General features: G+C 41.6%; 1 protein-coding gene across 2 annotated transcripts in view; it reads left to right on the top strand.

The window, feature by feature from the left end:
* Positions 1-23,990, top strand: part of FMNL2 (formin like 2) — a 313,130-nt gene that overhangs the window by 243,043 nt on the left and 46,097 nt on the right. For both annotated transcript variants that reach the window (XM_080799312.1, XM_080799313.1), the window contains exons 7-9: positions 1,001-1,109; positions 5,668-5,744; positions 7,446-7,539. In XM_080799312.1, the coding sequence (XP_080655438.1) occupies positions 1,001-1,109; positions 5,668-5,744; positions 7,446-7,539 (280 nt within the window). The remainder of the gene's footprint in view (positions 1-1,000; positions 1,110-5,667; positions 5,745-7,445; positions 7,540-23,990) is intronic.

Below are 23,990 nucleotides of genomic sequence, written 5' to 3'. Positions count from 1 at the left end.
TGCATTTGGTGGGGTTTTTGAAAGTGGTTAACATTAATTGGAACTTTCTTTAAATTCTTTAATTAGTTCAAGAAGAAGGAAGGCCTGTGACTTACTTTGTAGATCATTTCTGTCATTGACGCTATCAGAGAGTAGTTGACAATTTTTCAGATGGGCTTTTACTTCAGGCTTGGAGTTGCAGAGAAAACTACACTTGGAGGCACCCACCTCGAGCTCACTTGGAAGCTCTTGGTGGTGTTAGCTTGTCTCCTAGCACCAGGTCGACCTTGCCACTCCCTTACTATGCACAGGCTCTGAGAAATCTCCAGAGGGGAGAACTAAAGCTTAGCCATGTGGGATCTCTGGAATGAGGCTTAACATGGAAACCTCCTCACCCTGTGAAATACCAACCTATTTCCACCCCAGCTTCAGCTTCCACACCAGGCTTTCGGTGAGGGATCAGGCTGAGGAGGCATTTGCTCACTGTTAAGGTCTAATATCACAGGCTCATATCGAATTTGCTCATGTATGAACTTGCCAAGGCTTCAACTCCTAATAGGGACTTCTGAGAGTAGTAATGGGAAGGTGCGGTTAGACTGGGGTCAGATGATTCGAGGTCTGCAAATAAACGAAGCTTCACCCCTTCACTTGTTTGCAAATGCAGTCTGCAAGCCTGTTGTTTCAGATCATCTCTGCAGATCTAGCTTGACTTCCTGATTAGGAGCCTAGGGGTGTTGAGGAATCTCAGGTACAGCTGATATGTTATATGTTGTGAATGAAATTGAGTGCCATTGTCCGTAATATCTGGCTTGACGAGGTGATGACCAGTACACAGAATCGTGTAGGTCTTGCAGTCTACGGAAATAGCTTCCTGGGGATGGGTTGGATGGTGGTGATTTCCATCTGCAGTCCTCATGTGGGTGCAGGTAAAGATAGAGAACAGTTTCCATTTTTTAAGTGCATGTGCCTTTGCTGAGAAGGTAAGCTATAGTTTTATAGAAGTTTCCTTTTTTCTTTGTAGATATAATACTTTGCCAAGCAGAAGAACCCTGAAAAATTCAAGATTAGTGAGTAAGAAAGATGACGTCCATGTCTGTATCATGTGTTTACGTGCCATCATGAATTACCAGGTATGTTTGTGTTCTGAGTCTTTAAAAATCCAAATTCGTCAAAATCAGATCTTGTCCTCTTTGGTTTCTCAATATTGTTTCTATTTGAAGTAAATGTCAGGATTTAATGTGATTCTACTAAAACAGGAAGGGTCTGGATCATTTTAATGCTCAAGACTTACCTCCGTGCCTGTGTGTTTTAATTAGCATTTATATTTTGTGATATATTTAGAGGGAAGATGTTTTCCTCCTTCAGTCATAAACTTGTTTAGATTATTGGGTAAATGTTTGTGACCATTAAAGACTGAGTCAGCCACTGGTTGTGGGCAATTCTGGAACAACTTTAGAAAATTAGGAGTGGATAGACTCTCACATGGGTCAGTGGTTCTCTCAAAGGGTTATATGGTAAAAAGGTGAGAAGCTGTAATTACTGTCTGTCGGACTTAGTGGTTCTTTTTTTTATATTTTTAACAATTTTATTTATTTAAGAGAGAGAGCTCAAGCGCACAAGCAGAGAGGGTGGGCAGAGGGAGAGGGAGAAGCAGACTCCTTGCTGTGGGCAGGGAGCATGACTCGAGGATCGATCCCATGACCCCAAGGTTATGACCTAAGCTGAAGGCAGACACTTAACTGACTGAGCCACCAGGTGCCCCTGGACTTACTGGTTCTTAATCTTTATAAGAAGCACCTGGAGGATTCTTCTTCAAAGGGCAGATTCCTCTGGGTGATTTTGATACAGCTGATCCCCATCATAATGGGGACAGAAGACAGCTTAACGTGTGGGTTGTTATTAACTCAAACAACAAAGTCGAAGTTGGAGCCTGGCATATCAAGGGTGAACTGACAAGGTCCAAGTTAGATAAGGGGAACCAGGGGTAAGAATTGGAAAAACCGAATTCAAATATAAAAATAGGATTTGGTATCTATGGGTAGGGATGCTGAAGGTGGCTCCAAGCGGAGGTGGAAAATAAATGCATAGGTAGCGAGGGTCAGTATTAGAATTCAAACCCAACATAAAGGTGCTGAATTGAATTTGAGAATGGGAATGCACATTTTATTTTTTCTTTCAATCAATATTTTTTGAGCATTGCCAAATAGACCCTGTTCTAGGTGAAGGGAATACGGCATTAAAGAAATAAATGCCCCAGGGAACTTACTCTTTAATGAGGGGAGACAGCTGATAAATAACTTGAGAAAACATACAGGGTTCCAGGTAATAATGATGATGAAATGAAACAAAAGCTAATACTTACCAAAAACAACAACAACAAAAAAACAAAAACAAAAAAACTTCACAAAAAACCAAAGAAGAAAACACAGAGAGTGTTTCCTAATAGGACCAGCACTTTTAAGCCTATTTACTTAATTTAAAGCTCATAACAGTCCTATGAGATTGGTAGTGTTACTCTCCCCATTTTACTGATGAGGAAACTGAGACAGGGAAAAGTTAGGTAATTTGCCCAGGATCATATAGTCAGGAAGGGGTAGAGTCAGATTTAAATCCAAGAAGGACTGGCTCCAGAGAATTGTTACTAATACTGTAGAAAAGCTACCCAAGAAGTAGGAATAGGAATTGATAAAAATGTGTGTTCAGTTTTAAATAGGCCAGCCCAGGGCAGTGTCATGGGGAATTAGCAATTTGTCATAGTAGCAATTTTAATGAGGGAACAAGGTAAGAGGTTATAGGGAAAGAAGATTCTGGGTAGAAAAAGGGGCAAGTGCAAAGGCCGTGGGGCAGAAATAAGTTTGCTGTGTTCGGAGTGTGGAAAGGACTCCAGGCTGGCTGGATCGGACTAAGAAGGAGAACAGTAGGAGATGAATCCGAAGTTGACACGGGGTCCTGACTGTGTGGGGCTTTAACAGCCAGTGAAAGGATTTTGGCTTTATCGTGAATGGAAAGCTATCGAACAGTTTGGAGGAGAAACATGACATGATCTGACTCTTGATTTTAACACCACCATTCTAGCTTCTGTGTTTAGGATTGACCTTGGGGGGCAAAGGCAAAAGGAGGTAGACCTTTTAGGAGGCTGCTGCATTGATTTAGGTGAATGTTGATGGTGGTATGGGGCCAGGATAGTAAGAGTAGAGATGATGAGAGGTGACCAGATTCTGCTTTTGTTTTGACGGTAAAGGCAATGACATTGGCTGCGTGGTGAGTGGAGGGTGGCCCCATGGTGTTTGTCTTGAGCCCCTGTCAGATGGAGTTGCCATCTACTAAGATGGGGAAGGCTACACAATGAGCAGATTTGTGAGACACTATAAAGAGTGAAATTTTAGGGGTGTTACTTTCAAAATGTCTGTAGTCATCGAAACAGAGATCTTAAGTCAGTGATGAGATATGCCCATCTGGAATTCAGAACAGAGGTCTAGGAGACATAAATTTGGGAATTAATAGGTAGTATATAAAGCCAGGGGAATGCCTGAGAGCAGCAGGGGTAGCTAGACAAGCAAAGAGATCCAAAATTGGAACCCTGGGCACTCTGTTTAAATGTCAGAGAGCTGAGAAAAAACTAGCTAGAGAGACTGAGAAGTAGCCAGGGAGGGAGGCAGGCACCAAGCACGGGAAGTGTTTCAAGGAGAAGAGCATGGTCAGCTGGGACAGTGCTGCTGCTAAGTCCTGTAAGATGACAAGTGAGAGTTGGCCATGGGCTTACAGAGTGTGGGTCATTGGCGGTCCTGGCATGGACAGTTTCAGTGCAGAGATGGGGTTGAAATTCCTGATTAAAGGGATTGCAAGAGACAGTGGCAGGAGGAGAGTCTAGGCCGTGAGTGCTTGGAGTTTTGCTGTAGAGGTTAGCGGAGATACAGGGCAATAGCTGGACACAGGTTGAAGGTCAAGAGAGATTTTGCCATTGTGGCTACTGTTTCAGTCGGGTGCATTTGCATCACGTTTTTATGCTAATGAATCAGAGGGAGAAGTAACAGTGAGGGATGGGAGAATTTCTGGAGCATCGGAAATGTTTTGGGGCTGGTGAGAGGGAACGGAATCAAGTGGAGAGAATGGCCTTGGATTAGAGCCCAGGAAAGTTCTTTAGGAAGAGGTGAGTGAGGATGAGAGCTGTGGGAACTATGGGTGGATTGATGAGGGGGTGCGAGCTTTTAGAAGTTTTTTTTCCCCCTATTATATTTTCTCAGTGTAATTAGGAAAAAGGTCATGAACTGTGAGGTTGGAGGAGAAGGAATAATTCCTCAAGTCAGCGGAATCAAAAGTGATTCTAGAACTTGTTACTTCATTGAACTTACATGTCTCAGAACAAGGCAGGTCTTCCTGGGCTCTGGTATTTCCCAGAGAGGCTACTAGAAACAGTGTTTGTCAACCCGGGCTGCACAGGAAAGTCAGCTTCAAAATACAGATGCCACAGGGAAATACAAATCAAAACCACAATGAGATACCACCTCACACCAGTCTGAGTGGCTAAAATTAACAAGTCAGGAAATGACAGATGCTGGCGAGGATGCGGAGAAAGGGGAACCCTCCTACACTGTTGGTGGGAATGCAAGCGGGTGCAACCACTCTGGAAAACACCATGGAGGTTCCTCAGAAAGTTGAGAATAGAACTACCCTATGACCCAGCAATCACACTACTGGGTATTTACCCTAAAGATACAAACGTAGTGATCCAAAGGGGCACGTGCACCCGAATGTTTATAGCAGCAATGTCCACAATAGCCAAACTATGGAAAGAACCTAGATGTCCATCAACAGATGAATGGATAAAGAAGATGTAGTATATATATATATATACAATGGAATATATACAATGGAATGCAGCCATCAAAAGAAATGAAATCTTGCCATTTGCAACGACATGAACTAGAGGGTATTATGCTTAGCGAAATAAGTCAATCGGAGAAAGACAACTATCATATAATCTCCCTGAAATGAGGAAGTCGAGAAGCAACATGGGGGGTTTGGGGGGTTGGAAAAGAATAAATGAAGCAAGATGGGATCAGGAGGGAGACAAACCATAAGAGACTCTTAATCTCACAAAACAAACTGAGGGTTGCCGGGGGGAGTGGGGTAGGGAGAGGGTGGTTGGGTTATGGACATTGAGGAAGGTATGCGCTATGGTGAGTGCTGTGAAGTGTGTAAACCTGGTGATTCACAGACCTGTACCCCTGAGGCTAATAATACATTATATGTTAATAAAAAAAAGTTCAAAAAAATGATAAAAAAAATTAAAAATAAAAATTCAGATGCCAGGGTCCCATCCTTGAGATTGGAAGTGAATTGACCTGGGGTATATCCTGGAAAATCAGTGTTGTGTTTTGTTTACTCTTCCACGTGATTTTGATAAGCAGCCAGATTGAGAATCACTGGACTAGAGCCTTTTCACTATTTTAATAAGGAGAAATACATAGTTCCATCATAAAGAACGAGAATATGATTCCTTGATAGTATCATGATTGCTAAAATTTTTCATAGAGAAATGTTCAGGCACTAGAGACATAAATGGATTTATGACTGTATAACTTACATTAGGTAGAATCTTTGGGTTTTTGGTTTTTTTTTAATCAACATGGACAGTCCCCTAAGTTGACTCCTAATGCTTTGGGTTTTTTTTTTTTTTCCCCCCAGTATGGTTTCAACATGGTCATGTCTCATCCACATGCTGTCAATGAGATCGCACTGAGCTTGAACAACAAGAATCCAAGGTAAGCTTACTTTGTAATTTTTCAAGTGTAAATAAATCTAACTAGAGGAAGAAGAGAGCCAGTCAACACTTAGTCAACTTAGAGTTAGGACACTTCCAAGTGCACCTCTTTGAATTAGGTTGCCAGCGGACTCCTTGGCTATGTAGAAATTTCTTCTCAGCTGAGTTACAGTCCTACATGTGGTGGAGTTGAGCAACTGGCGACAACATTACCCCCTCGCTGTTCTCTTCCAGCTTCCACTTTCGAGGCCTGGTTCTTGGCATCCTTGCAAATTTTACCAAATTGAGTAGAGAGCATGAGTTTGCCAGGTGGTTAGAACTGGAGCCAGGAGAGTTTTCAATCAAGACTTAGTGATACCACTTACCGCTGAAAGCTAACTACAGCCACTATCCCTTGTCTACGCTTCACTCGCAAACCTTTGCATATGTCGTTATGACCAAACAACAAAAGAAACACAAAACAAAAATTGCTGTGTATGTTGATTGCTTCTTCTGTTCACTTGACTCTAAAGGCCACTGCCGTATTATTCACATCACAGATCATCTCTAGAAGCTGGTCTTAATCAGTTTATTTTAGTTACTATAATGGGTTTTCCATTCTGGTGAGGGATTCTGCATTTCACACATCTTACTCCCTTTCACCAGATACATCTGTATAGACCGTGCATCTGAAAACTTGTTAATGCAACTAAAAAATCTGATCACAAATGAGATCCTTTCTGATATGGAATGAATTGAAGAATTTATAAATTTTGAATATTATTTCAGACTTCCTCCGATGATAGTTTTTGCAATTTGGCGATCACTTTCTTCCTTTACTAAAAAGTCTGGGAAGTCATGCTTCTTTGTCCCTGCCTTCCACTATAGGGAAGTTGTTACTCATTTTTCTTACGATAATTGACATTGTGAATTATCAGGCTGGTCTTCATATAGAGGTTGGCAATAGTTTTTTTTCTAGGAAAAAAAAATACTGAAGTGATCTTATGAAAAAACAATGCTGTTCTTGAGGTCATATAGAAAACTTAGACTATATTGCTAAGGGTTTCCTTATAAAAATATTTCAGATGAGGTTTTATTTTCTTTTCTCAAGTCAGAAAATATTCTTGTATTAGCAATGCTATAATCCAGCCCCTCTCAGATCTCCTGCATATGAAGAAGTGGTGACAGAGACTTGCTTTGTCATAGGGGATCTTTATGGCACCATCTGCAAATTGCAGATTTAAAATGGAGGACGTTAATTTCAGGAGATTTTGAACTTTTGGGGCAAATGTTATTTCTCTGACTTTAAAGCCAGCCAAAAATATTTAGCCAGTGGGTCCTTTTCCTGAATATTCCCAAGTCCCTAGGTGTCTAGCTTATCAATAAAAACTTTTTCAGACATATTGTACTGAGTCACCCACTGGTAGAAATGAAAGACTAATCTTCCCAGAATTGATTTTCATTAGTGAGTAATTTATAATTTTGGGAGTGGGAAACTTTCCTTCTAAATTTGCTACCTCAGATAAATTGCACACGTAGATGTTAGTAGAGGTTTAAAAATGTACTTTCATATAAATATACCTTAGTAAACGTTTAAAAAATACATGAATTAATACTTTATTATCATAGCCATCTCGGAAGGAGGGAGCAGCTGACTCATCATGTTACTTTCACTGATTTTTTTTTTTTTTTTTTTTTTGCTTGTTTCTTCTTGCTTCGACAGAACAAAAGCCCTTGTCTTAGAACTGTTGGCAGCTGTTTGTCTTGTCAGAGGCGGGCATGAAATCATTTTATCAGCATTTGACAACTTTAAGGAGGTAGGATCCTTTGTAGTTCGCTCACACAAACCTATCTGGAAGTCTTTGCACAGAATGATTTACCTTTTCTGTGTGTGTTTTATTATTGGGAAATAACTGACTTCAGTTTCAGGTGTACAACGTAAGGACTTGCTCTTTGCATGTCTTGTGAAATGATCACCACCATAAGCCTAATTAATATCCGTGGTTGACCTTTTTATGTCTTCTGGGGCCTCAAGGATACAGCAGTTAATTTTCTAAGACGTCATTGAGGGAAAAGTAATGAACTTAGTCTAAATATCTTAAAGGGATGCTTTAAGCTTCCTTGGGTGTCTCATTTCCAAGAAAAGTTAAAAACTATTTGCAGGATCCATTTTCCTTTGGAGAACGTGGAATTGCCAGTTTGAAAACAGTTTGCAAACATGTTTTGTTAAATGTCTGAGGTTTTCATTATGGTGATACTTGATTACTCTCCGTGTACATTTTAGGAACTCTTTGATCATAGTTACTTCCCTCAAATCTTTTGTATTATCATTCCTGTGCTGGACGCCACACATACACACCCAAAACCCTCTCAGTTAAATACAGACACTGATTTGAGCAGTTGGTAATCTTAATGAGGCGATCCTGTCCTAGACAAACAGTAAACCAGCAGACATGTGTGGTTGAAAATGAAAACTGAAATGACTACAGAGGAAGAAAGAATGACACGCAGATTATATGATACCAAGGACGGTGGCCCAGAGTATCAAGACATCATGACTGGAATAATCCCTCATTTCCCTGAGTGGTAGTGTGCAGGGTCACGTGGCCATGAAGAGCGCCTGTTTGCTCCCCTACCACGGGCCTAACATTTAAGGCTCCTTTGAGGTGGGGTGTTATAAAAGTCAGTATAGGCACTTGGATCTCAGGCTTCGTAGGGCCGTTAGCCAAATTGTACTTTCTCCTGGTGACCCTGTTTGGTTTCAGAAGCTTCTGGATTCGAATCCAGATCTCAGAGGGTCTTCCAGACTCTCTCTCATCTGTCCTGGGAGCCTCTGGAGTAAGAACCCTGCTACTATTTGTCGACAACCTACGTACGGTGGGCGCCGTGCCAAGTACACCCATGAAATCGTGGGGTTCTGTGAGAATATGTGAGACAGGTATTCACGTCTACATGTTCTGGAAGAATAAACTGAAATTCCAGATACCTGGTTGGCCCATGGCCCATAGCCAAGAAGTGGCAGAACGAGGACCAGGATTTGGTGCTCTTGATCGCCAACTCCTGTTTTAGGTGGCATTTGGGCCCAGCTGTGTGTGAACCTCTTGGGGAAATGCCGAATTAGATAGGACCTCAGAGCCATTTCCCCCATCCTATACCTTTCATTGGACTTACTGCACCAGTTGCCGAGGTACTAGCGAGTGACCCATGATCGCACATGTGGGCTAGAAAGCTCCAAAGATGTCATCAGGCAGGAGGACCCTTTCATTTGTATTGTTTCCCTCCCTTCAGTCACTGCTTTAAGATTCTGATATGCATTTTGTTAATGCCAACCATGGACAGAATCAAATATTGCCTTTTTACCCATTCAGCCTCAGGGATAGTGAAAAAATATCCAGGTTCCAAGAATATGAGGAATAATGGTGAATCTTTAAATTTATACTTTGGCATCAAAAAAAAATAGAGGCTTTAGAGAGAAGAAATGTATGAATGCTTGTCTGTGGATGTTTTGCATAAAACATATTAGTACATGAAATTCACATTTACAAATAAGATATATGTTTGGGTAGATGGGTGTATAGGAAAGTGAAACAGCTCACAAAGCTACTCTAACTCCCAAATCTTTATCATTTGATCATATTTGGACTTATCACATGTCTAATTCCTTCCACATTGGAAACACTTATTCTACCTTATCAGTGACCCTTGTTATAACATAAGCAATTTCACAACAAGCATCTGATGATATTGCAGGTCAGATTATGTCCTCAAATTATAATTGTGTACAATCAGTAATCATTAAAACCAGTAATTCATGAGAATGGATGTTAATCTTGTATACTTTTAGGTAAAACAGAGTGCCTTTCTTATGCATGATATTACTTGCAGAACTCAGTTTCAGTGACCTGGTGTCAGAATTGTATACAGTTTATCTGTTTAGGGCATAGTGGGTGCTTAGTTGGAAAAAAGTAATCTTACGAAATCTAATGGCTAAGTAACAGTGCAAACTAAATTAATTTTGACTTTGAATTTTAAAACCGTAACTAACAAATCTGCCTTACTTCTGTAATTACTTGTGAGTGATGGTGTTTAAGATCTGATTCTCCCTGGACGGGCACTGTTGTCTTAGAGAAACAATGCCACGTGGGAGAAGGGACAAGAGCGGGTTCTGTGTGTGCTCCTGGCATGCACTGACTTTGAGGTGTGGAATCCGTGTAGACAGACCAAGCAAAGAGATTACTCTAATAGCTGTGTGAATGAGGAGAGGGCAGGAGCATGCCTCCGAGAAGCTTGATTGATTCTTATGGATAGGTCTAAAGAGCATCAACCCATTTAATTGTTCAATTTTAGCGTGAAAAGGTATTACTTTGTATTGATCCTTTTTTATTTTAATGCCATTGTCAGCCCAGAGTGTCTTAAATTTCTTTCTTTTCTCTTTTCCCCCATTTTATGTGAAGGAATTTTTTTTCTTATACATCATAGTCAAGAGTGTGTTCTCTAATCATTTAAGGAAAAATGTCAGTGGAATCTTCTGGGTTTAGGGAGATTTGGGAGCCAGCTTTCCCTGATAAGGAAAAGTTGTACTTAGGATCTCAGATGCTTGTGCAGATATGGTTTGGGTGAGAGTGATGCGTTCTGGGACGTTCATGGCAGAGAGAGTACCATACCACATACCAGGATTCCAGCGAGTATGGCCAACAAAGAGTTTTTGTCTTCAAGAAGATTGTAAAGCTTCTTATCCCTTTTAGTAAGTTGGGATTCCATTCGTCTCCTTAAGCAGGATGATGGGATCATCGTAATTTTCGCTGGGGGTACTGATGGAGGGTGTTTGTGGGGTTCGACATTAGATAGCAGTATCTTGTCTTGCAAATAAAGTAATAGGCATTAGAGTAGTCAGACTCTTTGGGCTTTGATCGTTGCGAAAGTACGGCCACGCACACTGTTGCAGTGTGGCACCAGATGCTAAAGGGAGGCTTAACGACCCTGCATCTTAAGGACGTAGCTGGATGTTTTCCTCCTCTGTTTCTTCTTCTTCTCCTCCTTTTTTTTTATTTTTTAATTTTTAAAAAAATTTTTTAGAAGATTTTATTTATTTATTTGACAGAGAGAGAGATCAAAAGTAGGCAGGGAGGCAGGCAGAGAGAGCGGGGGAAGCAGGCGGTGCTCGATCCCAGGACCCTGAGATCATGACCTGGGCAGAGGCTTAACCCGCTGAGCCACCCAGGCGCCCCTTCTTGTTCTTTTTTAAAGATTTTATTTTTATTTATTTGACAGAGAGAGAGAGAGAGTGAGAGAGGGAATACAAACAGGAGGAATGGGAGAGGGAGAAGCAGGTTTCTCTCCAAGCAGTGAGCCTGATGCAGGGCAATGTGGGGCTACATCCCAGGACCCTGGGATCACGACCTGAGCTGAAGGCAGAGCCACTCAGGCGCCCCTCCCCCTCTGCTTCTTGAACCAGCAAATCCCTTCTGTCCTACTTGACTACCACTAATTAATTCAAATGTAAATTACAGGAAGGTGTCTCTTCACTTTTGATTGACTTTTATGTATGATTCCTTAAATTTCTTGTACTTCAATTAGTATTCAAAATCTTAAGTTTGGCTTTTTTGTGTTTTTGCCATGAATTTTGTCACATCCTCATAATATCTGGAGTACATACCTTAGGAAAATAGGGAGTACTTCCAGTTTAATGATATCTGAGGGCAGGAAGAATATTAACCCAAGGCTTTGCTTTAGGTGGGTGTTCAGGTTGGGACTAAGTCTGGTGTCCCTGAGGAAGCACGTATGTCACATCAATATATTTGATGATAAATGAGTTCTTACATTAGGTGTGGTTTGTGACATGCCTGAAAATTTGAGTGTGGTAAGTAAAGACCAAATCATTTAGTCAACCATGATGCTCCTTGAATTTTTTTCTCTTAAAAATTTTTTTTTTCCCAAATAAAGGGAATTAACACATCTGCTTTGGGCGTTGAAACCTCTCCTCATAAAAATTTATGATCCTGAATTGAGGATCAGGGTGAGAACAAGGAGTCATCTGTTTTTTGCTTATTGGCGAATTTTGCTATGTGGAGGGATGTATTACCATTTTGCCTAAATCAATACTTTCTTAGGTGTATAGCAATATATGTTTTTGAACATTTGGCCTTCCCAACAGGAAAAAATACATTTGGAAGCAAAGGTCGTTCTCTTGGTGTTTGCGTAGTTCAGGTCTTGTCTGTGAGAAGCAGAGAGCGACTGTAACATACAGAAGAAAGGGTTCATTGGAAAGATGTTGAGAAGTGCACAGGGTTGACGAGGAGCCTAGAGAAACAGGCCTGGAAAATGATCAGGCTTTCCTAAAATGTGGCTAGACTCTCAGGCTGTGTTCCCTTGAGGCTTAGCCACCATAAACACTACTTGAGGTTCTGATCATGCTTTTTCTTCTCTCCCAAGTGACATGGACCATAGCTAGCCATCATCTGGGTCATCAGAGTAGCTTATCGGTTAAGGACATGAACTAGCCCCCACTTTAGAGTTAAAGACACGATTTAATCTACTTTTCCTTAAGAACCTTGAGGTCTTCCACTTAGACCTTGCTCTCTTCAATTTTTCCTAGTCTTCCTCCTGTCTTTCTGTTCTATGCTTTGGTATATCTGACAATATTCAATCCTTTGGTATAACTGCATTTAAGAAAGTGTCTGCAAGAGGGTGGTGGGGTTATGGACATTGGGGAAGTTACATGCTATGGTGAGTGCAGTGAAGTGTATAAACCTGGCGATTTATAGATCTGTACCCCTGGGACTAATAATACATTATATGTTAATTTAAAAAATAAATGAATTAAAAAAAAATGTGTCTGCAAGAGTCTGGCAAAGAAATGCTCCCATTTGAAATGAGAGGGGAGGAGGCTGAGGCCCGTCGTTCTGCAATGGAATGGCCTGCTCTGATAGTCGTGATCAAACTCTCCGAGGGCTTTGAGCTACCCGCTCCCCGAGGCTCCTGGGCGGTGCACCTGGAATTCATCAGGATTCCAGAATGATTATAACTGTCTTCTCATCTGCTTCCAAAATGACGGCATCTGGCTTTAACAAATAAGCCTGAGGCCGGAGTTTGGTTATTCAAGGCCCGCCTCCTTCCCAGGGCCACCCTTCCAGTGTGGAGAGGTGGGGCCTCGTGAAATGAGTCACTCAAGGCCACCAGCGCTCCTGTACACAGCGCTCTTGGCAGTAGTCATTAGTTTTTTTCGCCTTTTTCTAGAAGGCTTCCTCAGAAAGCTGATGTGGTTTAGCTACCGGGCACCCGAAAGCACTCGTGCTACACATTATTAAGTTGATTTAAGAAAGCCTGTCAAGTTTTATTTACAGTGGGCCAAATTGGGCAGGAAGGAGACCAGACATTTTGGTGCGCTTCCAGCGTCCTTGGAGTTTAATCCCATCTAATCTAACCTCTCAGACGTTTGGGGGTGCAGGATTATAAGTCCAGCACAAGACCCTCCAGATGACTCCTTCATTGGTAAAAATTTTCAACATGGAGCGAAGGGCACTTTTTTTTTGGTCTCTCTCTAAACTATAAGCAATGTATTTTCTCAGACCTCAGACTGTGAGAGCTACAGTTTGAGCGCGTGTGTGTATTTCACGCTGTGAGGCCAGAATTACACTAATCCGATTGCCTGAGCGTCCTCTCTGGCCAGTCTGTCTTGTCAGTGATCAAGAAGCAGAGTCCCCACAATTATTATTATTTTTTTTTGGACTGTTTATTAACAGTTGCAGTTACTGCTTGTGTACAGTAAATGATCCCAGACATAGTCTTACTGCGCTCATGGGTTCTGTGGATCAGGAGGTCAGGACGGGCGTGGCAGGGATGACTGTCCCTGCTCCCTCACACCCGGGGCCTCATCAGCAAAGATTCCAGCGACTAGGGGCAGGAATTCATTTGGAGGTTTCCTCACTCAAATACCTAGCTCTGGGCTGTGATGACTTAAAGGCTGAGCACAGTGGAGCCTACTAGCCAGGACACCTCCATATAGAAGTTCATGTGCTGGCACCGGTTATGGTGTGAGGAGAGCTGGCTTCCCAGAGGGAGGGTCCTGGAGGGAGCATCCGGAGATCAGGGATTTAAAGTGATAGACGTCACAGTCTTTATCTCCTGAGCTAGTGTCAGAGGTCATCAGTGTCATTTCTGCTGCATGCTTTTGGTTATAAGCAAGTCACCAAGGCCAACACAGATGCCCAGGGGTATCAAAGACTTCACTTCTCCATGGTGGATTGTGAGGGTGATATCACAGGAGAACGTGTCCGGTGGGAGATACTGCTGTGCTCATTTTTGGAAAATAAAGTTCACCTCCATAACTTTTTGAGAATTACTAGTATATCTCTGGTGGTTCCTCTTCCATTTTCTCTCTTGTCTTCTCTCAGCCCGGTACTTCGGTTTGCCTCAGGACTGAAAGCTTTGTAAACTTCTTCACTGGTGTTAGAAAGGATGCTGCCAGCTTTGGGGCACCTGGGTGGCTCAGTGGGTTAAGCCTCTGCCTTCGGCTCAGGTCATGATCTCAGGGTCCTGGGATCGAGCCCTGCACTGGGCTCTCTGCTCAGGAGGGAGCCTGCTTCCCTCTCTCTCTCGCTGCCTGCCTCTCTGCCTACTTGTGATCTCTCTGTCAAATAAATCTTAAAAAAAAAAAAAAAAGAAAGAAAGGATGGCTGCCACTTCTTTCAAGCCAGTTTGGGCAAACGGTATTTTGGGAGCCTTTCTAGAGGAGAAAGGAGCCGTTTATGTAAGATTTCCAAGCCGCTGTAGTGAACGAGTTATTTCATTATAATCTCTGTCTTTATCATCTTGTAAGGAACTGAAGGCTGGTCTCCTGTTGGTCATTAGGGGGTGAGTCATGCTAACTTACTGGAAAAATTTTCATGAATATTTGAGTGCCTCCTTGTGTCAGAAATATTGATAAACACTGGCAATAAGAAAGTGAGCAAGAGACAGGCCTTACCTTTAAGAAGGAGCATCCGAATCCGGGTAAGGAAACAAATATTTTGACAGTGAAGCTATTAGGCTTTATGAAGTTAAATGTCAGATGCTTTATAAGAGGAGTAACCACTAACCAAGAGGAGGTGAAGGCAGGCACATGGGATGGGCGCTCTCGGGGAGGCTTCCTGTAGGAAGGGGTGCCTGAGCTGAATTTAGGTTGAGTAAGAGTTACCCAGGTATAATAGTTTCTTATTAGTGCTGTAATAAATTGCCCTAAACTTGCGGCTTATTACATATTATCCTACCGTTCTGTTGGTCACATGTGTAAACCGAGTCTGTAGAGGCATTCTCTCAAGGAATCCATTTCCTTGTCCTTTCAGTTTCTAGAAGCTGCACTACCGTTCCTTGGTTCCTTGGCTCTCTGCTCTTCTGACTCTGAGCCTTTGGCCTCCTTCCTCGAGTGACCATTGTGATTCTGTGGGGTCCACCCGGATAATCCAGGATAATCTTCCCATCTCAAGATCCTTATCTTAACCATACCTGCCGAGTCCCTTTCACTTGGAAGGTAACTAGTCCCCAGTGCTAAGGATTAGGACAGGGACATCTTTGTGGAGGCGGTTCTTCTTCGGCTCCCCACACCAGGTAAAGGTGGCCTTTTATGCAAAGAAGGTGGCATCCTAGTGAAGCTTCAAGGACCCTCGTTACTGTAGTTCACTGTACTCTCCATTCTTAAAGGGGAGGCGGGTGTGGGAAGAGACACGGTGGGGGAGGAAGGGAGGGGCCGGTGAGGAAAGACTTCATGTCTTACTCTCCAGAGCCTTCATATTCCAGAGTCTGCCTGAAGCCGCAAGAGGCAGCGGCAGGAAATGTGTTCTCCGAACTCCTCCAAGCACTCGGTGTTTGGATCAGCTCTCTCCGTACAGGATCGGCAGGTACATTTTGCTGCAGGAGTCTCTTGGCAGTGAGCTTAGCATGAGGTCACTTGGAGGAGGGTGTGGCTACGGTTTGAGATTTGTTTCAGAGATTTTTGCCATTCATACTTCCCATTTGGGCCTCTTCCTCCAGTGACATTCATCTGCTCCTTCATCTAATAATATCGCCAGGACTTTGCTGCGGGACGGAAGGAACTTAAAAAAAAAAAAAAAAGAAAAGGAAAAGTACAAGAGGATAGTGGTTCCTGGGGACACAGGAGATGATCGTGGTGGTGTCTGGGAGCATCTGTAGAGATGCTTTGCTTTTCTACCTGACTCTAATTAGACCCGCCCAGCTTTCCACAGGCCCACCTGCAATTTACACATGAGGCAGCCTCATCCTCTACTTCCTTCATAGCAGCCACCTTTTTAGAAAAAAACACAGCTTTGCTTCCTTTTGTTTTTAGCCATGTAAAAGTGTTGTTTGGAAAATCTGGGCCTTTGGCCAGCTGTAAAATAGTAGGCATGTGTGTCCTCCTTGCATATTCTGGGACGATCACAGTGAGAGACCTCAGGGGGAAAAAAAAAACAGTGAGAGCTGCGTGTCGCCTTAGGACCCCATCGATCTGCACTGGCGGCTGGCCCAGGTCCCTCGCCATGGCCTTTCCGCTTGGGAAGGGTTCCTAGGGCAGGTAGAGGTGGTTATGGCTGTAGGGGGCATGTGGATGGTATGAAGTCCCCTGCTGTGACTGGATGAGAGAACTGGCATCGAAGCTCTGACAGCTCTGACAACATCATCAACTCTGAAAACCATTAGGATGTGGGGACGTTTCAGCTCCTGGTCAGGATCCGCTTGGCATTTGGCCATTTATTTCTGCAGGGTAAGGTTAAAGTGTCTTTCAGGGTCTCCTTGATTTCTTTTTCCCGTGCGAGGGGACTCCTCCCTATGCTTTTTCTCCCTCCCTCCACCCTGACTTGTGTAACAAGGAGGTTTTTGTCTTTCGTTTGTTTTTTTTTTTTAAGTCTGTGTCTTGGGTCTTAAGTATGCTTTAGTATGCTGTATTTGTTCTAGCTGCTTTTTAAAGCACGTTCGTATTAAGTGAAAATAGAATTGTTTTAAAATGTCAAACCTGCTTTATAGGTTATTTTTAGTGGTCGTTAAGTCCAGTGCTAAGCACTGGCTAAGTCCTAGACGCAGGGCTATGTTAACCATCTTACTAACTAGGCTTTGGGGTTTAAATAGAGCTCTTCAAATAATCATGAAAATGCTATGCTAGATATGTTAACTAGGGAAAGGATAAATGGCATAGATTTATGTCTTATGTATGGGTATATGGGTGGATGCATATTGTGTGTGTATTATTAGTAACAGCATAAAGATACTTTTATGAATAGTAACAGACGCTAAAAAGAAACAAATGACAGGGTTTGGGGTGGCAGTGTGTGTATATTTCCATTGCAACATGCCTCACGTGGTTAAATGTCCGTATTATGCAGGGTTAGGTTTTTCCTGCTAGTGGTGTTTTATGTGACAGCTCTCTTGTGTCTTTTCTAAAGATGCTAATTATCTTTTGTGTAATCTCTCTTCAAAGAGAAAGACAAGGGGCGCCTGGGTGGCTCAGTGGGTTAAAGCCTCTGCATTCGGCTCAGGTCATGATCTCAGGGTCCTGGAATCGAGCCCCGCATCAGGCTCTCTGTTTGGCAGGGAGCCTGCTTCCCCCTCTCTCTCTGCCTGCCTCTCTGCCTACTTGTGATCTCTCTGTCAAATAAATAAATAAAATCTTAAAAAAAAAAAGATAAAGACAAAATCAAAATTCTTTGGAACTTTTAGAGAGTTTTTGGGTAAATATGCTTCTTACCATGGGGGGGAAAATCATTATAAGATCAAGAGTTTGACAGAAAATAAAAATACATGATTTTTGTCCCACAGAAGTTTCTGTTGCATTGAGAAAGACAGGGTTGACTTTAATAGGTATTTGGGTAAGGACTAAATGTATGTTAAGGTAAACAATTAAGAGGATAGTAATTCAGAACGTTAAGAATGATGCTTATATTTTTTAAATTCCCTATTATAACTTAAACTGGTTTTAGGTTTTATTGCCAGTGAATATGCTTACTGATTTCATTTGAAATTTAAATGCTTGTAAAACTTAAGCACATTAAAACAGTTTATCTAGGCTCCGTAGTCAGTACATAAGGGCTTTGTTTGGTTGGTTTCTTTTAAGCTAACAAACAGTTGTCTTCAGAAAGAAAACACGAGCAAAATTCTATAAACATCAGTCGGTAGATTATATCGTGTATACAAAAAAGGCATGTATAAATACAGACATGGAGAGGCTACCATCTATTGTTTGCTGAGTGCCAATAGACTGCTATAAATTACTTTAATTCTAAGATCCACACTATGAAGGGGTTTTTAGAGTAGGTAGGCCCTGGCATACTTTAGTAAATGGCAGCCGTGGGATTTTTACCCAGATCCATTGAGCAGAAGGCTCATAGTCAACCTTCTATAACATGTTGTCACACACCAAACGCTTTCTGCATGTGTTCCTGCAACGCCCTCAGCTTTCTACTCCAAAGCCAGCCTAATTGGAACAGTTACAGATTGAATAGGTTATATTGGAGTGTTTTTAGTGACTAGTAAAATTCAGGACAAACTGGACTATTCGTTCGTTCGGGGCCTGAAAAGAGAGGGTGGGTCTTGAGCAGGATTATGAAGGAGGCAGACATTTATTTGGTGGGTGGAGGGCATTCTGGGAACAGAAGGAGAGAATGGCATGAGGTCCGTCCCGGAGCAGGGTAAGTCGGGATGAATGTGCTACGTGGCAAGGGAACATGTCTGGCTGGGGGCCATGATCCAGAAGAAAGCATGGCAGGGTACAGGCATGATTAAGAATCTGAGGAGGTAACCGTGGAGAGATTTGAAGCCTGTGGTAGAATCTCAACTGGAAGATAAAGTAGCAGGGAAAAGAAAAAGGGGATGAGAAGCAACTAAAGTTACAAAGCACTCTACGGTTTATAAAGTGGTTTTACATCTGTTCTATACGATTCTGTGGAAATCTGTGAAAGGGAATTTTATGGAATTCCTTTTTTTTTTTAAGATCTTATTTATTTATTTGACACAGAGAGAGAGATCATAAGTAGGCAGAGAGGCAGGCAGAGGGAGAAGAGGAAGCAGGCTCCCCGCTGAGCAGAGAGCCCGATGCGGGGCTTGATCCCAGGACCCTGGGATCATGACCTGAGCCCAAGGCAGAGGCTTAACCCACTGAGCCACCCAGGCGCCCCTGTGGAATTCTGATAAATCTTCAAGAGTATGCATGAAGTACCTGACAGGGGAGATGCTGGAGTTTCGAAAGTAGGTGGTTCAGGTGGTAAGTCACTGGGCCCCGGACCAAGTTTGTGGTCATGACAGTGGAGGTAAAGCCTCAAAAGGTAGCAGGAGACAGGATAATGCAGTGAATTTGGGGATGGATATAAGAGGAGAATAAAATCTACTCAAGTGATATACATTTAATTAAGAAAGTAGTACAGCCACAATAAACAGGTATCTGGCCTTTTTTTTTTCTTCTTTCTAGTGAAGAAGCTAAGCTTTGTTTTTATTGAATTCATTCTCTTTGTGATGGTTAAATGTCTGTTAGATTCTTAGTTCTGAACTAAAGATGATGAATGAGAGAAAAGGTAAACAGAGGTATTGGGGAGTGTGTGTGTGTGTGTGTGTGTGCGCGCGCGCGCGCGTGTGTGTGTAATCCAAATAGAGAAGGGGATTGTAACTAAGGAGATGAACTCCACGTGGTGCTAGCCTAGAGGAGTAAGGAGGCCAGGCTAGAATGGTCTGGAAAGATGCTCAGACCAATACAGAGGATGGAGGACAGTCAAGAGGGTGAGAATATACCGGGTCGGTCTGGTGTTTTATGGTGCAAGTTCCTGATTTAGGTGATAAGTTACTCACATGGTCTCTGTCCCCCTTCAAATTCTACATTTTCATATTTCTATATAAAATTTGGTCTCTACATTCATATGTATGTAGTACGTATTATGCATATATGTTCAGGTGTTTCCATCTGAGAAAGGTTAAGTGCTTCTTGTTCTGAAGATAGGAAAACAAGGTACCCAGATAATCAAATGATGGGTACAAACATTTACAAACACCAACAAAACATAACCTGTCCAAGAGCAGTTGGTAGGATAGACACAAACTTACAAAAAAGATAGAGCTCTGTGATTTTAGACCACATTGTGATGTTAGTCCCTTGTTCCCTTTACAACCACCTGGCAATGGCTGCATCATTTTCCAAACCCAAATGTCATTTAAAAAAAAAAATCTGCAGCGTGTCAAAGGAGCTTGCTGCTTCTCTAACCAGAAAGTGAGCTCGGTGTGCCGGGGGGGCCCACGTTGGTACCTGCCCCTTGTAAGGTCCTGTCTGGGAAAGCATCGCCGGCTCAAGCCGTGTTTGAGAGACTGTGCTTTCGAGTCATGATTCAGGCTTTTCATTTCCCAGCTCTTCCGTCGTACCTGGACTCTGTCTCCTTGTCGTAGTCTAGCGGCCATTCTTTATTCCTTTCGCCTAGTGGTGCGTGTGGCTCCTGCCCAGGTCTTTCATTCCTTAGAGCCATCTGCCAAGGATATGTAGTCATGCTTGGTTTTCATTCATAGCAATCGACTGACACACGCTCAGTAGAGGAAAGTCGCCCAGTGGTTCCTGATGATGATCCAACAATCACTGTCAGTCACCCTTCATCACGAAGTTGAGCTCTCTGACAGAATTTCCCCCCCCAGGCCTGCGTCACTGGAGAGTGGAAATGGCCAATTACTGTAACATGAGCTATAGCTCTGTTTTGTTTCAGTAGTTCGGTTTTGGCTGTGGAAAATGAGGGTTCCTTCCCCCACCAGTAAATGTACCAGCAACACACGTGGTATCCCGGATTTACTGGTATACCGCTAAGAACAACCCTGCATTTTCCATTTTGAAGTATTTTCCAGGAATAGGTGTAAGCCTTGGAAGTAGCATATTCTATGTGGTAGTTATCCAGGACATGTTTAGCTCATTGTTAAGATAATCCTTGTTTTGTTCCTTGTGCATTCTTGGCTGTTTGATATTTTAGCATGTTATGTGTTCTAGGGCAAATCTCTTTACTTGGGTAGATTCACTGAGTGTGACTGTCCCTGAACTTTGGGGAATGCCTGTTTCTTTATCTCTCTCCTGTTCTTGCTGGGAATTCAACATTCACTTGGCTTTGGGAGAAGAATATCTAGCCTTGTAATGTGCCTCCATGTGACAGAAGAAATCACATCCCAGAGACAACAGAGAATGGTCAGGGATCCACAGCTATCTAACCTGGTGAATGCCAGGGATTGTACCTGTCCCTGCGTAACATAATTGAAGGGAAGTCTGGTTTTTTTTTTTTTTTTTTTGTCTTTGTTTTTTATTAATCTTCATGTTTTTCCTACCTTGTAAACTGGTGGCGGATTGCCAGGGAGACCTGCCCTCTCCCAATGATGTGACTTCATCTTTATGGAGAGATGGCAGATGTAGTTGTTCTTTCTGTGGTGTGACTGACTCCCTGACAGTCTTGGGAGACCTTTTCCTATTAGAAATCCATTTATTTGCTTCTACAAGTTTTCGGTTTTGAGAATTCATCATCTTTGTAGAAATAAAAAAGTTATTCTCTAGTAGTATAATCTTCTAGTTCTTACATTTTTGGTCTCAAGACCCCTTTTTACATTCTTAAAAATTATGAAGAATTCCCCCACCAATTTTTTGTTTATGTGGGTTATGGATTGATATTTACCCCATTGGAAATGAAAGCAAAATTTTGATACTTAATTTCATTAAAAATAACATAATAGACTCATTACACGTTAGTGTTAACTTTTTCTGTAAAAAAATGTTTCTCAAAACTTAAAGTCAGGGGCACCTGGGTGGCTCAGTGGGTTAAAGCCTCTGCGTTCAGCTCAGGTCATGATGCCGGGGTCCTGGGATTGAGCCCCACATCGGGCTCTCTGCTCAGCAGGGAGCCTGCTCCCCCCACCCTGCCTCTCTGCCTACTTGTGATCTCTGTCTGTCAAATAAATAAATAAAGTCTTTAAAAAGAAAAACAAAAACACCTTAAAATCAAGGACAGTGGTGGCTGTTTTAGTCATTGGGCTCCCATAACAAAATGCCGTATACTGAATGGCTTAAACAATAGAAATTTATTTCCTCACAGTTAAGGAGGCTGAAAAGGCCCCATGCTGGCATGGTTGGGCTCTGGTGGAGTCCCTATCTGACTTGCAGATGGCTGCTTTCTTGCTGTATCCTCAGATGGTCTTTCCTAAGGCTGTATGTGTGTATATGTGTGTATGTGTGTATATGTGTATGTGTGTATATGTGTGTGTAGAGGTCTCGCCTTCTCTTCTAAGGCCATCAATGTCATTGGATTAGGGGTTCACCCTTACGACCTCATTTAACCCTACTAACCTCCTAAAAACCCTATTTCCAAATACAATTGAATTGAGGGTAAGGCCTTGATATATGAATGTTGTGGTGACACATTTCTGTCCATAATAGTGGCACTACTTTATATTTTTATGCATCTTTTAGAGTCTAGCTTTATAGAAGATAGTTGTATGCTCATATCTGACTCTGCATTCAGTCACTTGTGTTTTTTTGATTGACGTTGTTGAAGAAAACAAATACACAGATGGAAAAAAAAGTATTTTAATAGCATGTTTAGGTAACAGTGGATATTCTTTTTTGAAACTACACAAACACTGGACAGGTAGTAGCTTATGAGTTAGTTGCAGAGTAGAACCAGAAACTGTACTAATGAACTTCTGATACTCTGTTAGTTTAAAATTTATTTGTCTGTCCTTGTACCTTGAGTGAATGCATAGTTGTGTAACAATATATGGTAGCTAGTTGGAAAATATCAATTCACTGAATTATCTGGATCTTCTAAATATTGACACATTTCATCATGCAGTATTTTTTAAAAATCACATTATCACCACCAATTTCATTAGAAAAATCTTTAAATATTGGAAAAGCTGTCAAACTCACGGTGAATCTAAGTTTTCCAAAATTCTCATTTTTGCTTGAAAGCTCAATTTTTATCATTGGAAACAAATATTGTCAGTTTCCTTCATCTATTTTTAAGAAAAATATTGCCAAGTTTTTAAGTCTGAATAACTGTGGTTTGTTAGTTATTCTTTCAAATAAGGACGAAAAAAGATGGCTAGGTCAGCTTGCAAGTAGAATAATCCTAGAAGTGCTTTTCCCCAAGACACCTGTTTTTTAATAAGTAGCAGAAGTGCTTTATGCAGGCTTCTCATTTCATCGTAGAGAATATTAAAAGGGTGTATATTCATTGGTCAAGATTGAATAAAATTAATACTTTTTACTGCACCATCAAGGTTTTTTTGAAGTTTTTAATTTTAATTTCAGTATAGTTAACATGGAGTATTATGATAGTTTCAGGTGTACAGTACAGTGATAGAGCAATTCCATACATTATCCATGCTCATCGCTGTATGTATACTCTTAATACCCATCCACTACTTCACGCATCCCTCTACCCACCTCCCCTCTGGTAACCATCAGTGTGTTCTCTATAGTTAAATCTGTTTCTTGGTTTCTCTCTTTTTTCCCTCTGTTTTGTGTCTTAAATTCCACATTAGGAGTGAAATCACATGATATTTATTGCTCTCTCACTGACTTCTTTTGCTTAGCATAATACTCTTTAGTTCTATCTGTGTTGTTGCAGATGGCAAGATTTCATTCTTTTTTATGGCCGAATAATAATCCATTGGGTGTGCACACCCCTACATCTTCTTCATACATCCATCTATGGATGGATACCTGGACTGCTTTCACAATTTGGCTATTGTAAATAATGCTGCAATAAACATGGGGGTGCATGTATCTCTTGAATTAGTGTTTTTGTATTTTTTGGGTAAATACCCAGTAGTGCAATTGCTGGGTCATAGGGTAGCTCTATTTTAAACTTTTTGAGGAACCTCTGTACTGTTTTCCACAGTGGGTGCACCAGTTTGCATTCCCACCAACAGTGCACGAGGGTTCATTTTTTCCCACATCCTTGCCAATACTTGTTGTTTCTTGTGTTTTTGATTTTCTCTATTCTGACAGGTGTGAGATGATATCTTCTTGTGGTTTTGATTTGCCTTTCCCTGATGATGAGTGATGTTGAGCGTCTTCTCATGTGTCTGTTGGCCATCTGGATGTCTTCTTTGAAGAAATGTCTGTTCATGTCTTCTGCCCATTTTTAATAGGATTATGTGTTTTTTTGGCTGTTGAGTTGTATCAGTTTATATATATATATTAATATATATATATAAATAAATAAATATGTATAAAAATATATTAAAAATTCAGTCATGTTTTCTTTTCTTTCTTTCTTTCTTTTTTTTTTTTTTT

Source organism: Martes martes (genome assembly GCF_963455335.1).
Source record: "Martes martes genome assembly, chromosome: 3".
NCBI lineage: Eukaryota > Metazoa > Chordata > Mammalia > Carnivora > Mustelidae > Martes > Martes martes.
This window is presented reverse-complemented; position numbering and strand designations above follow the sequence as displayed.